Source organism: Podarcis bocagei, assembly GCF_964188305.1.
Source record: "Podarcis bocagei genome assembly, chromosome: 11".
Taxonomy (NCBI): Eukaryota; Metazoa; Chordata; class Lepidosauria; order Squamata; family Lacertidae; genus Podarcis; species Podarcis bocagei.
Window position 1 is genome coordinate 23,046,111 of NC_138136.1, and position 13,297 is coordinate 23,059,407.

The 13,297-nt window shown below is 39.5% G+C and overlaps 1 protein-coding gene across 7 annotated transcripts in view; it reads left to right on the top strand.

Annotated features, from left to right (window-relative positions):
* PJA2 (praja ring finger ubiquitin ligase 2) overlaps positions 1-11,785 on the top strand; it is a 38,014-nt gene extending 26,229 nt beyond the window's left edge. For all 7 annotated transcript variants that reach the window (XM_081213401.1, XM_081213399.1, XM_081213404.1 and 4 more), the window contains 4 exons: positions 1,199-1,310; positions 9,382-9,496; positions 9,734-9,855; positions 11,093-11,785. In XM_081213401.1, the coding sequence (XP_081069527.1) occupies positions 1,199-1,310; positions 9,382-9,496; positions 9,734-9,855; positions 11,093-11,221 (478 nt within the window). In that variant the 3' untranslated portion in view covers positions 11,222-11,785. The remainder of the gene's footprint in view (positions 1-1,198; positions 1,311-9,381; positions 9,497-9,733; positions 9,856-11,092) is intronic.
* The last annotated feature ends 1,512 nt before the right edge of the window (positions 11,786-13,297 follow it).

Sequence of the window (13,297 nt, forward strand, 5' to 3'; positions counted from 1 at the left end):
TAAAATCAACTGAGAAATGGCATAGTAAACGTTCTGCTGTAACAGGTTAACTTAACTACTGAAATGTATTATGAACATTGGGTCTCAGCATCTGGTGGGTCTCTGAATCAAATTCAACATAGAGAAAGGTTCTGCTAGCTCCCCAATTGCTATCTAGCACTGATTTCCCTCCTTCCTCTGTGTAAATTAAAATGTGTGGGGTTGAGGGAGGGAGTTTGGAGAGTTGCATGATGAAGGGAGGGGAGGGTTAATCCAAACTTAATTCTACTGTGTTTTATGCTCATTTAGTATGGGATGTAAAACTGGTCTGAGACCGTAATAAAATTTAGATATATAATGAGGCAAGTCATGCTTATACACTGTATGTCCATGTCAAAAAGGAAGGCCTGTTAGCGTGTTGGGCCATTGCTAAGGATTGACCTCACATGCCACCTGTTTCCTTCGCATACATGGAGGACTTACTGGCAAGGCCAATTGTGAAAAGGGGGAATATTTGGTCTGCCACTCACTAACTGATTACCATAGTAAAAATCCTGTAGCTGCAGATATTTTTGTTTCAGGTAGGTAGTCATGTTGGTCTGATGCAGTCGGGTTAAAAGTTGTCCAGTAGCACCTTAGAGGCCAACTCTGAAGTGTGCATGAACAAAAAAGCTTATACCCAGAACAAACTTAGTTGGTCTCTAAGGTGCTACTGGACAAATTTTTAATTTTTTAAAAATATATTTTTGTGTTTACTTTCTGCATGACTGCTCAGCTCTAGTTCCCACCTAAGTGTTCATTAGCACAACTTAAAAGAAAAATCCAAGAAAAACCTCTTAAAGCTCAGCCCTGAAGACTACATTTTCACTTATTCCTCCCAGAGGAACTATAGTCACCCTAAAAGAGCCAACAATTTTTGACTCAAAGATAAGAAATTTCGGCTGTTAAGGTACCGTATTGAAAGTACTGCTAATCAGGTTGATTTTGTGTCGCATTCATCTTCTAAGATCACCAGGCCAAGCCTGTTGAATGGTTGTATTTCCTGGCAGCAGCAGGTTTCTTTGTGTGGTTCGTTTTTCAGACTGAGAACTTATTATCTGAAGTTCTAGAACATGAGAGGCAAATGTATGCAGCCCCTTGTAACAGCCTAATTTTTTTTTGGGGGGGGGGATATGATATCTAATTGCAATTGAGAACATAAATCCTGCTTTTCCCCTAGGCTGCTTGATGAATTTGGTGATGGCTTGGGTGTTGCTCAAGCCATTTCTTATGTGGATCCCCAGTTCCTTACATATATGGCCCTGGAAGAACGACTGGCACAGGCTATGGAGGTAATGCAATACTTTTCTAAGTTTTCATTTTAAGATTAGTTAAACTGAGGGAAAACATAGCTCAGCAACATTTATAGTAGCGCGAAAATCCACTGTGGATTAGGCTTTTTCATATTTATCGCATCTGTGAGGAAGCTCACAAGAAGCACCTGAGTGCAGTAGCACTGTCCCCACAGTGACGCCAAGCAATTGGTACTCCTAGGCACAGTGGCTCTGACAGTGGAGGCAGAACATAGGCCCCTATCCCCAAAATAGAGCGGTGGCAAAAAGGCTCAGCCCTCAGGAGGTAGGCTGCAAATGGTGTAAGGAATTTGGACTTCTCTTTAGGAAAGGGAGTATAAAGATATCTGCATTAGCTTTATTTTGCTCTTCGATTTTGCTCTGATTAAAACAGGATTTTTCTGTTCAACGTGTGCTATACGAGCATTGAGCGTACTGCATTGTCTTAAATGCAGTGTTAAAACATTGGCAATATTTCTATTTATAATGTATATGTTGCTGGATGGATGTCTCAAATATTTCAGTTTTGTTCATTCACCCTTGTAGCATGGGAATGTGTTTATATACTGCCCCTGGTTTAAGTCAAGGGACTCAGCTAGGTTGGTAAAGAAAAAGCATTATATATGCGTTGTATATGCGATATAACACTTTGGCACCAGATGGTGCCGTGGAGTCCTGTCTTTCCCTACCCGATTTCCCTGTATGAGTTTACGATGCATTTAACTGAATCACTTCTTTGACGTGTCTAGATCCAGCCAAGGTTTTTTTAAAAAAATATTTATATTTGTATAGCATCTTATACATGGCTGCCATTAGTCTCCCATTTAAGGGACTGGCCACCTCGCCCAGGTTCAGCAGTACTGTGACATCTGATCCAAACCACTCTTTGGTTTCTGCTTTAAGTCAAGTTTTTGTTTGTTTGTATGTTTTTAAAGCCAAGCTGGTAAAAGTTGTTGGTTATTGCTACTTTGGAAAGAGGTGCAGTTCTTCTATAGAACATAGAGAAGGGCAAGGGCTCTCCCTGATTTAGGAGCTGGAAAGGAAGGTGAAAGATTTCCATGCAGTTGCATTGTGCTTTGCAGGCGTTTGGGGCACCTCTGGAGGTCAGCATCATGTCACAAGGTCCCTGCCTCCCCTGTTGGTCAGGGTCAGGGGAAGGGTTGGTGACCTTGGTTTGGTGTGTAGATAGTGTGGATGATCCTTTAGTATTACCAACGTATTATCAGAGTATACAGAGATAGCCCTTGGTATGAATTTTTTGGCACCTGCTGTTCAGTATAACAGTTTCTCTAGTTTGTTCTGTATTTAAGTTCAATATTATGTAGGAGATCAGTTTCAGGCTTTTGGATATGGGTAAATTCAGCTATTTCCTAAGTTAGTTTTTGAAATAACTACATTTTATTGTGATAAGTACCGGAACAGGCCATATGATCACAAGTAATTTAGATCCAAGTTTAGAGATCATAGAGGTCATTGAACACTTGGAATCTTAACGTAATGAGAAATACAATAAACCTCTGCTTTTTAGTGAACAAGGAAGGTTGAAAAGTCCTCCTCCCAAAACTAAACCCAATTCTATTTATTTGGGCTAACAATTTTTCAGCCACCTGTTGTAACAATTGTGAACCTGATAGTTTCTTGGATCTTTTCCATTATAGCCTGGGAAAGTATTTTGGATATGTTTGAACTAGAGAATTCTGTCACAACCCCTTGAACAGCATAGGGAGCATATAATACATACAATTGTAATGCATATAATACTAATCTGTAATATATCCACATGTTCCATGGATTTCCTGAAACTGGGTCTGCATGCTCTGCTATTAATGCCACTTTATTGACATTTTTGCCAGTTGCCTTTTGGATTCTCTCTGCTCAGGAAAATTAAATTAGGAATTGCCTGAGTTGTATGTTGTTGCGTTGTTAAAATAGCAATGTTTAGTAGTCTAAATGAATAATGCAGGTTTAGGATTTCAAAAATGTAGATTCAGAATTTGGACATGTGGTCAACTATTGGAGAAATGAAATGGTAGAGGGTAGAGCAAAGAGCATCAAGGTTGCATATAGACCTGTCCTGAGCTTTGGGGCTCAGGTCTGCTCAATATTCAAATAAATAAATCATTGTGCCTGTCACTGCTGAAATTATCCTGCACATCCTTTTTTTCCTGCTCCCCCCCCCCCTTTTCTTCTCCTGCCCCAAGATGCTAGATAGTTCTGTGCTTTCCCTGTTGAGTTCATGAATAAACGGAAAACACATTTTTCTGGCTAATGTCTGAAGTGGGGGAGAAAGCACTTTGACTTCTGAACGCATAATTGGAAAAGCTGTCGAGATGTAGGTTTTCCATTTAGGAAAATGGGATGAACTCCAGTCAGTTATATATAATACTGGCCAGGGGAAAACTAGTTTCTTGGAGTTAAGAACTTCAGTTTCTATGCAACTTTTTGAAGCATAACTTATGTTGAGGGTTGAGAGACAGCCACACCCGTAGATTACAGAAAATATTTATGGATTTGAACCTTGTCTCTAATACCACTGTACCACACTAGCTTTGCTAAAGATCAGGGCACCAGTAAGCTCAGGGAAGTGTGACAAGTCCCTTGTTGGTATTGCTACCTGGGACAGGCTTATTGGTAGTATTGGTAGCAAGAACCTGGCAGCAGTTGTGGTGGCCCCTGGCAGTTGCCCTAAGGTATCACATGCTGGTACTCATTTCCTTAGACATTTTTGATATTTTCTTTTGTAGAATAATGGCAAACTTTTTTGTTCACACATACAATTTTTATTACATGTTGAGGGACCGCAGAAATCAACAATAGTTTTAAATAAATATACTTAATATTCTTTAAAAACAGGATAGTGATATTTTAATATGTAATTGTTATTACAGTATCATAAATGAAACTTGTGTTCCCAACTTCAGTTGAATAAATTATACATTTCAAAGTACATGTCAGTAACTTTTTACACAGAAAAAAAGAGAGTTTGCGTGCTTATGTATGTGTGTGGGTAGTATATGCATGTGTTCTGTCTTGCTTTGGTCTCACAGGATTTCATTGTGTATAAAAATAAGTTGTGTGATTCCTTGTTAATAAATAAGTTCTCCATTTTATTTTATTTAAAAGCAAGCCATTTGTCCAAGACTTCTGTGTATTTCTTTCAATATTTTATTTGATATCTGTTATAAAAAGAGAAAGTTTGTGACTCTAACAACTCTTTTTAGAAGATATGGTAGTTCAGTTTCTTGAACTTTGTTCTAAGAGGAAAATTCAGAACTGACTTTGAGCATTGTGTTATCAACATTTAGGTGAATTCCTTTCAAACACTGTATAGTGGTACCCCGCAAGACGAACGCCTCGGAAGACGAAAAACTCGCTAGACGAAGGAGTTTTTCGTTTTCTTAGCCACTTCGCAAGATGCATTTTCCTATGGGCTTGCTTCGCAAAACGAAGCTTGCCCCGCAATCTCCGGGGATAGCGGGGAAGCGCAGCGCGTCTTCCCCGCTGTCCCCGGACCTCTTTTGAAGCAAGGGGCGGCAACGGGGAGAAGCGATTCTCCCCGCTGCCCCTTCCCTTGCTTTAAAACAGGTCCGGGGACAGAGGGGAAGGCGCGCGCGCCTTCCCCTCTGTCCCCGGAGATTGCGGGGCAGGCAACAGGGAGAAGCAATCTTCTCCCCACCGCCCCTTGCTTTAAATAGGTCCGGGGACAGAGGGGAAGGTGCGCGGCGCTTCCCCTCTGTCCCCGGACGGTCTCCATAGGAACGCATTGATTGATTTTCAATGCATTCCTATGGGAAACCGTGCTTCGCAAGACGAAAAACTCGCAAGAAGAAAAAACTTGCGGAACGAATTAATTTCGTCTTGCGAGGCACCACTGTACTCTTGAAATAAGTAGCTTGGAGAAGTTGTTTTCAAGTGGCGAAAATATACTAGTCAACACTACCCTGTTTCAGTTGAATGTTTTATTCCTTTGTCAATATATTTATTTCAACACCTTTAAACAAAGATTCTTTTTCTATGTGCTGCATTTAAATAACATGCTTAGTTTTTCTTTATCAGAGAGGAGCTGTGCAAGAATTTAACATTATAACTATAATAACTGTACCAGAAACAGCCATTAGTTTACATAGGAACTGAAATGTTTTGAAATTTCACTCCTTAGCTACTTTAGTTTGGGGGTACGTATTTTTAAAGAATGCTTTACTCCTCTTCATCACTAAACTAAATCTTTTCAAATAACAAGCATGTTCATATAAACGACTTACCAGTGTCCACAGGTACTTGCAATTTCTGATTCCCTCCATTCCATCTATGCAGATGATGTACTTAATATGGCAGAGCGCCAGCATTTTTATTTTCTATTTTCTTCTGAATCAGTGAGTCATTACCTTCCTGTAAGATTCAGTGACCTTTCCAAGAACATTACAGTGCACAAGAGCCTTTGCATGTAAGATTTGGAGTCGCAGGTAGTCTAATTTCCTGGAAAAGGCAGAATGTAAAATGTTGATGCCATACCATGGTTGGTACTTGTCATTTTGTGGCAGTTTTGGCTGTGGATTTATTTATTTAGATTTATTTAGCTGCTTTGAATACTTTTGACTACTTCTTACATTCCTAAGTTATCTAGAAATGGTATTGGGTGTATTCTACCCTCATCAACAGAACTTTTATTTAAGTTAAATATAGTTCTGGTGCCCTGCTGATGTGTTTTATGTTGAAAGTGTGCGCTGCACGTCCTATACCAGCAGATCACAAACTTCATTCAGATAGTCTGTGGCAAATATATGAATTTGTGGTTGAAGATGGGAGACGTCACATCCATCACACTGAATATTTGTATTCATTTGAATTGTGCATTTATTCATTCATTCATTTCCTTTCATTGTATTATGATTTGAATTCTGTGGAATTACAGTTGCTACAATGGACAGGAAAATGATATAAGTGGTCTGCCAAGAACTTCAGCAATTTTCAAGTGGTCCATAGGGAAAAAAGTTGGGGAACCACTGAGTTAAACTAAATACTGAAGTTGTGTTGCAAAGCAATTGTAAAGGGAAAAGTAAGCAAATGTTTATTATAGTATAACATTGAATTGTTTTATTCCCCCTTTAAGTTTAAGATGGCAGCCTTACTGCAAAGATTATTGCCTCCTTTCTTTAACTCTTTTAGATGTTTAGAAGATTAATCTTCCAAATCATTGAAGTAACTTTGTCATCATGCTTATGTAGTTAAACTTAATCTTTTAGATTTGTTTGTGTGTTATGTTTCCCATCATTCTAGATTTGTTAATAAGTGTGGCATCTCCAAGCAACTGGATCTGCATTTTTTACTGTTTGCAATACATTATTCTCATTGTGAATACCCTTTCTGTGTTGGCTTGCTAGTGGAAAGGCTGGGGGAGAACAAGCCCTGTAGGTCAAGGTGGAAGGGTTGGTGACTGCATGTCACAACATCTCATTACATGTTTTGCGCCTTCTTTGAAAACAGTGGAATTTTGTGCAGTGAAGTTGGAGTTAGAAAAGATAAACAAGAAATCAGAGGAAATACCGTATAACAGACAGGCTCTTCTCTAAGGATAAATTAGTTAGAATAGTTCATAATTTTCTCATATTTTGACAACCTCAATTTTGAAAATTCAGAACTCTGCTACAAGCAGAGGCAGCTGCTAATAATAATAATTAATAGTAAGAAAAGTAGGCAGAGAATGATGTTACTGAGAAATATTTGTATTGCCTGGTGGATTAATGGTATGAAGTTCTATCAGATATTTGCACAACTACAAGCAGAATAGTAGTTTTACTACAACAGCAGAATTTGTCTCAATTATTTGTTATCTTCTAGGACACAATTGTCAGCTGCCCTAGGTTTCAGAAACACTTGTGATTCACAACACGTGCACCAAACTCGGTGATACCCATTCAATAATGCAAAAGGGGGTGGGGGAGGATCAATAACAGCCATAAGGTAAAGGTACCCCTGCCCGTACGGGCCAGTTGTGTCCGACTCTGGGGTTGCGCGCCCATCTCGTTTAAGAGGCCGGGGGCCAGCGCTGTCCGGAGACACTTCTGGGTCATGTGGCCAGCGTGACGAAGCTGCTCTGGCGAGCCAGCACCAGCGCAGCGCACGGAAACACCGTTTACCTTCCCGCTAGAAAGCGGTACCTATTTATCTACTTGCACTTAGGGGTGCTTTCGAACTGCTAGGTGGGCAGGAGCTGGGACCGAAAGACGGGAGCTCACCCCGCTGCGAGGATTCGAACCGCCGACCATGCGATCAGCAAGTCCTAGGCGCTGAGGTTTTACCCACAGCGCCACCCGCATCCCAATAACAGCCGTAGAAACATCCAAAAGCAAAAAGGCAGGTGCACAAATGAATGTGGTTGCAAATGTGTTTTGAGGAAAAATTTCATCAAGAGAAGTGTTTAAAGCTTCTTAAAACCTGTATCAAGCAGTTTTTAGTACAGCTTACCTTAAGTGGCCGACAGGTTTCTGAAAGCACAACGTAGGTCCATTGCTACAGTTGTTACTCTTCCTGAGAACAAATAACCAAACCATGTTTGGCACAAATCTGAATATTAGAGTTGTATGCTTAACATAATACTAGTGGTGTTGGCTCCAAAAGCTTGTTTGGTTAGCCTTTAACTCACTAAGAAGCTGTGGGCAACTCACTATCCTCTCAGCCCCATATCTACAATATGAAGAGCTTGGCCTGCCCTACATAGCTGTTGTGGGGATTGCAGAAGACATGTATGTGGAACATTTTGAGCACTCAAAATCCACAATATAAATGCAAAGTACTATATTTGTTTTCATTTCCTAAGTGAACATATTTTCTCTCAGACTTTCTAACAGTTTCCCTTTTAAAATATATTAAGTTAAAACAACAGCAAGTAGTCTAATGGAATAAATATGTATTAAAAGAATACGTAGATTTAGATATTCCTATGATGTATTTTTTATTGAAGAACTGCAAAGTTCTTTGTAAATGATGAATAATAATGCCATTCTAGTATTTTTCTGGGGAAGTAATGTAAATTTATGGACCTTTTCACTAAGCACTGTGACGCAGTGTTGAAGGTGAAATTTGGCATCTGTTCACCAAAATGACCATGCATAATCAATCAGAACTTAATTGGAACTACGGGTGTAGTCTAAGCAGTTAGACCCCGGAGCAAAAATGTACTGCATTCTTCTGGTTATGGAAAGGGGTTTGGTTATCTTGGCCACATACCCAATGAAGTTTACATACAAAATCTTGTTTAAATAATAATAGCCTTTGTGTGGGTGAGTTTCTCAATTTTTAGACAATATCTTGATGTATTATTGAACAAAGGCATCTTCAAAGTGTGTGACACCACAGGCAAGTTCCTAATTCTGCAGCCCAATTGAACCACCTGATCACCTATCTGCAGCTCATTCTGTATGTGCAAACCAGTACACGACATCTGGTTTCCATTTTCCTAAGAGATTATACTGCATGTAACCACTGCTTCCCCTCTGAGCACCATGGACACTCCATTTTGGGGAGAAGGACAGCACAGCAAAGTTGTGACAAAGGAAGATGTAGCTGCCAGCTAAAGTAGGGCAAGGCATGAAGAGGGAAGCGTATGTTTTAGAAGCATGACTTAATAACCTGCTCCATAACAGCATTAAACTATGCAAACCACTATTGTAACTGAAAATTGAACTGGTAACAACTGTGATTGGTTGAAATGAGAGACTAATCTATGATAGCGCCATGCTGTTACTAAGGCAATCAAGCCTGGACCGCTCTCCTCTGCTGAAGTAAAAGATGACAGATGGTTCATCCACTTTAGTAATATAGATTCATGTTCATTAAGGAGTAAATTTTATTCTTTAATTAATTCTCAGAGATTAATATTTACAACCAGATCTCTCATACGTATTATATCAATTTAGCATTTCTGAGGGGAAATGTAGAAGCATGTCAATTTGTACCCATCCTTTTCTACAGTTGTTGAGCTTCATGCAACCCTTTTAAATGGATTTTTTTAAAGGAATAAATTATATCTGTCTTATGCATAACAGAAACGGCTTTTTATGCATCTTTTTAGACCGCTCTGGCACATTTAGAGTCCCTCGCAATTGATGTTGAGCAGGCCCATCCACCAGCTAGTAAGGAGAGCATAGACTGTCTGCCACAGATTATTATAACAGAAGATCACAATGGTAAGCATAAATGAGACAACTCTGGTCAAATTCTGATTAAAATAATGGTGGCCTGTGGTTATTTTTCTTTTTCTTTTGCAAGCTTTAGCATGGCAGTATCTGACCTGCAATTAGAACTGGAGGCTAGTTTCAAAAGCTTTATGCTTAGAAGGCTTATATTTCTAATTGTGCCACCTTAATCTTTGAGATCTCCTAGGTTTTGAAAGTGCAGGCTGATATGTACTTTGTTTCCCTAAGCTGTAGGTCAGGAGCAGTGCTGTGCTATCTGCTGCAGCGAGTATATCAAAGAAGAAATTGTAACAGAACTTCCATGTCATCACTTCTTTCATAAGCCCTGCATAACACTTTGGTTGCAAAAGGTGTGTATTTGCATTGAAATCTAACAAATTCCTTTAAAACTCGCAATTTCTGTGAAACATTGACTATACTCGGTGGACATGGATTTCTTCCTACTTGCTTTCAGTTGTACTTTGAGAAGATGCCAAACAGACATAATAATTCTCTTTTTTGAAGTTAGATTTAAATGTATAGCTACAAGTGCATTGTTTTATCCAGTCTATTTACATGAATATGTTCAGTGCCATGTTAATTATTTTTAAAATGCTTCATTGACTAGAGATCCAATTGTTCTTGTGTTTAAAGGCAGAAAAGCTCTGCTGGTAGTGGTGGTCAGACTTCAATTTAGTATTGAAAGAATATAAAGATCAATTCAATTGGATCCTAGGCATTTGTTTTCAGTAGCTGAACTGAACCTAAGTAACAGTCCTTCCACACACAAGTTCACTCCTGGTTAGCTTTCTTTCTTTCAGCAGCCTAATTAAGGTGGGAAAGTAGTGTGTCTGTGTTTGCTATTGTTAAACAGTTGGGAATCAGCAGTCCTTGCTGGTCTACAGCAAATTACTCAGAGACCTATGAGTAGATCCCAGACTATCACCCCCAAAGTTTCTGGAATATTTGCAAATTTCACAGCTTTACTAAAAAGTTAGATTACAGTGAAACACAGGTTAGAGATAATTGTTTTAGTAATGTTTTAGGCCTTTTCTATTGGAAAATTTGACTATATTATATTTGTGATTTGACCCTAACGAATTCCTGAGATTTCAACGTTTGCTGTGGCAACAAGTGTTAACTTAACCTGCCCTCATCAAGACACTAGTCCAGGGGGAGGGGAGGGTAGTGAGTGCAGTGTTGCATATAGATTGGCTTTCTGCAATTAGAATTTAGCTTTCTGAAATGAATTTTGCCTATTTCACATAGTAGTGAACTTTAAACAAAAAATCTAGTGATAGGAACCTTCTTAAAATATTGAACACAAGTAATACACATTTTGTCATTTTATGTTCGATGTTTCACTATCTCTACCAAAGGCTGTCTCACGATTTGCTTATTCCAGAGAAATCCCTCTGAAATTGGCATGACACCTAAGAAGCAGGTACACAAAGACTGGTCTTAGGTTAGCAAACTGGCTGCTTTGCTCACTCAGGGTTCACACACGCAAATCTGTGTTTATTTGAGGTGTTGTATTTTGGCATTCTTGCGTACCTGCCCTTCTTGTAGCTGCCTTGCAACTGATCGATGGCCTTTTGTTTCATCTAGTCTGGAACGTGTCCTGTATGCCGCCATGTGCTTGCGCCTGTGCTTCCAGAGCCATCTATTCCCACAGTTACCTTCCTGCCTGATCATGATTCTACTCCTTCAGTCCACAGTACATCAGGAACACAATAAAATGAACATCTGAAAAGAGAGTTTGAACCATCAAATTTTACTGTAAATTTCTCCTGTTTAATTACAATGTGAAATTGGTTTATATGTAAGTATATATATATAAATATAAATATATATTAAAAACACTTTAAAGTATACTAGTTTAGAAAGAGAATGTATGACCATTCTAAATGGTTTAGAAACCATTTAGAGCTAGAATTATCAGACTAAAAGACTAAAAGGAGTAAAAGCTTGCACTAGTTTTCCTCAGTAAAACATGTCGCTGTTAACTAATGTCTAATGCTTATATTAAATTTGTCTTAAGGAATGATCATTATTAATGTGGCACTTGTGTTCAAGGTAATGCAACTGCAGTGCAGTTGGAGCTTACAGATGTTATGCATATAACCTGTTTTACATTATATAATAATTGAGGCTTGGGTTGTTTCTTTTTGTTGAAAAATAGTGCCACTTGATTACTTTGTACATAGCTCTTTCATATTTGCATCAAATGTGAAGACGTTCTGTGATCACAGCAGTAGTATACTTTGGTTTCACTGGAAATAAAAAAGCATAATAACTCAACTTCCCTGTGATTTCATAATAGCATGTGTGCTTGTGAGCATTTCTCTAACCAGTACCCAGAACTGATAGTTGGGCAGCTTTATGGAGTTCATAAAGGTAAAGGTAAAGGGACCCCCGACCATTAGGTCCAGTCATGGCCGACTCTGGGGTTGCGGCGCTCATCTCGCTTTATTGGCCGATGGAGCCGGCGTAAAGCTTCCAGGTCATGTGGCCAGCATGACTAAGCCGCTTCTGGCGAACCAGAGCAGCGCACGGAAACGCCATTTAGCTTCCTGCCGGAGCGGTACCTATTTATCTACTTGCACTTTGATGTGCTTTTGAACTGGTAGGTTGGCAGGAGCAGGGACCGAGCAACGGAACTCACCCCATCGCGGGGATTCGAACCGCCGACCTTCAGATTGGCAAGTCCTAGGGCTCTGTGGTTTAACCCACAGAACCACCCGCGTCCCTTTATGGAGTTCATAATCTGACACAATTTGACATGCCTGTGGTAGAAACTGAGGGCACATCAGACTATAGAAAACCTGTGGGAGCTGGGTGCTTTCATTATATCAGCTGTTGGAATTTAGATAGGCAAATTTTAGTGGCCAGGTTGAGAGGTTATAAAGGGGTCATACTGCCTGCAAAGCTAATGAAATACAATGGAAAGAAAGAACTCCGATTCTTGTTAGTAGGACACCTAAGGTACAATGCATTACATTACATTACATTACATTACATTACATTACAGTACAATGCATTATTCTTCAAAATTTTCTGCTGACTTCATTATTAATATTTTTATTATTTTAAAATTGTGTGTGCAGTAGGGTGAGCTGCTGGCTTACACACTATCCACTCACTAACTGTTCTCTTTATACATTGTACAATACATCCAAATCCCATGATACTGATGGCTGGGGAAATTATGCAAGTCTCCAACACCGAAGTGTCTGCAGATGTATTATTTTACTGTAAGAGACTGTGAAACGGACGCATCCCGGGGTTCTTCTACCCAGCTCTTATTTAATTTACCATAATATGAAAAAAGATTTTGCGCTTATACATGAATGATCTGTTAACAGCTACATTTTTTTTAACAGTTGTCAGAGTATATTCTTCACTTGTCCTGTAAGAACAGATTTTGCAGCAGTGCTTTAGCACTGTAAGAAATAGCAGGGATGGGGGGAGAGAATAATTCCACACTTCACCCACAAAAATGTCAGCTCACAGTTTCTAGAACAGAAGGGAAATAACAGCTGGACTCTGTTTGGAAAGGGTGTAGGACTAATTATTTAAGCTCCCATAGCATCCTTGCACTGTTGCTCTCTCCCCCCCCCCCACGCCACATCGCTGAAGCTGTATGCAGCCTAGCCAGTTTGTCAGGTTTAAAGAACAGGAAATTATGTTCTCAAGTCACCTAGCAATAGACAGATGCTTTCATTCCTCCCTTCTACAAAACTAGGGAAAAATGCCTGGGCTGAGGCTTTGGCAAGAAGAAACATCATTATCATGCTGGTACATGAGGGGAAT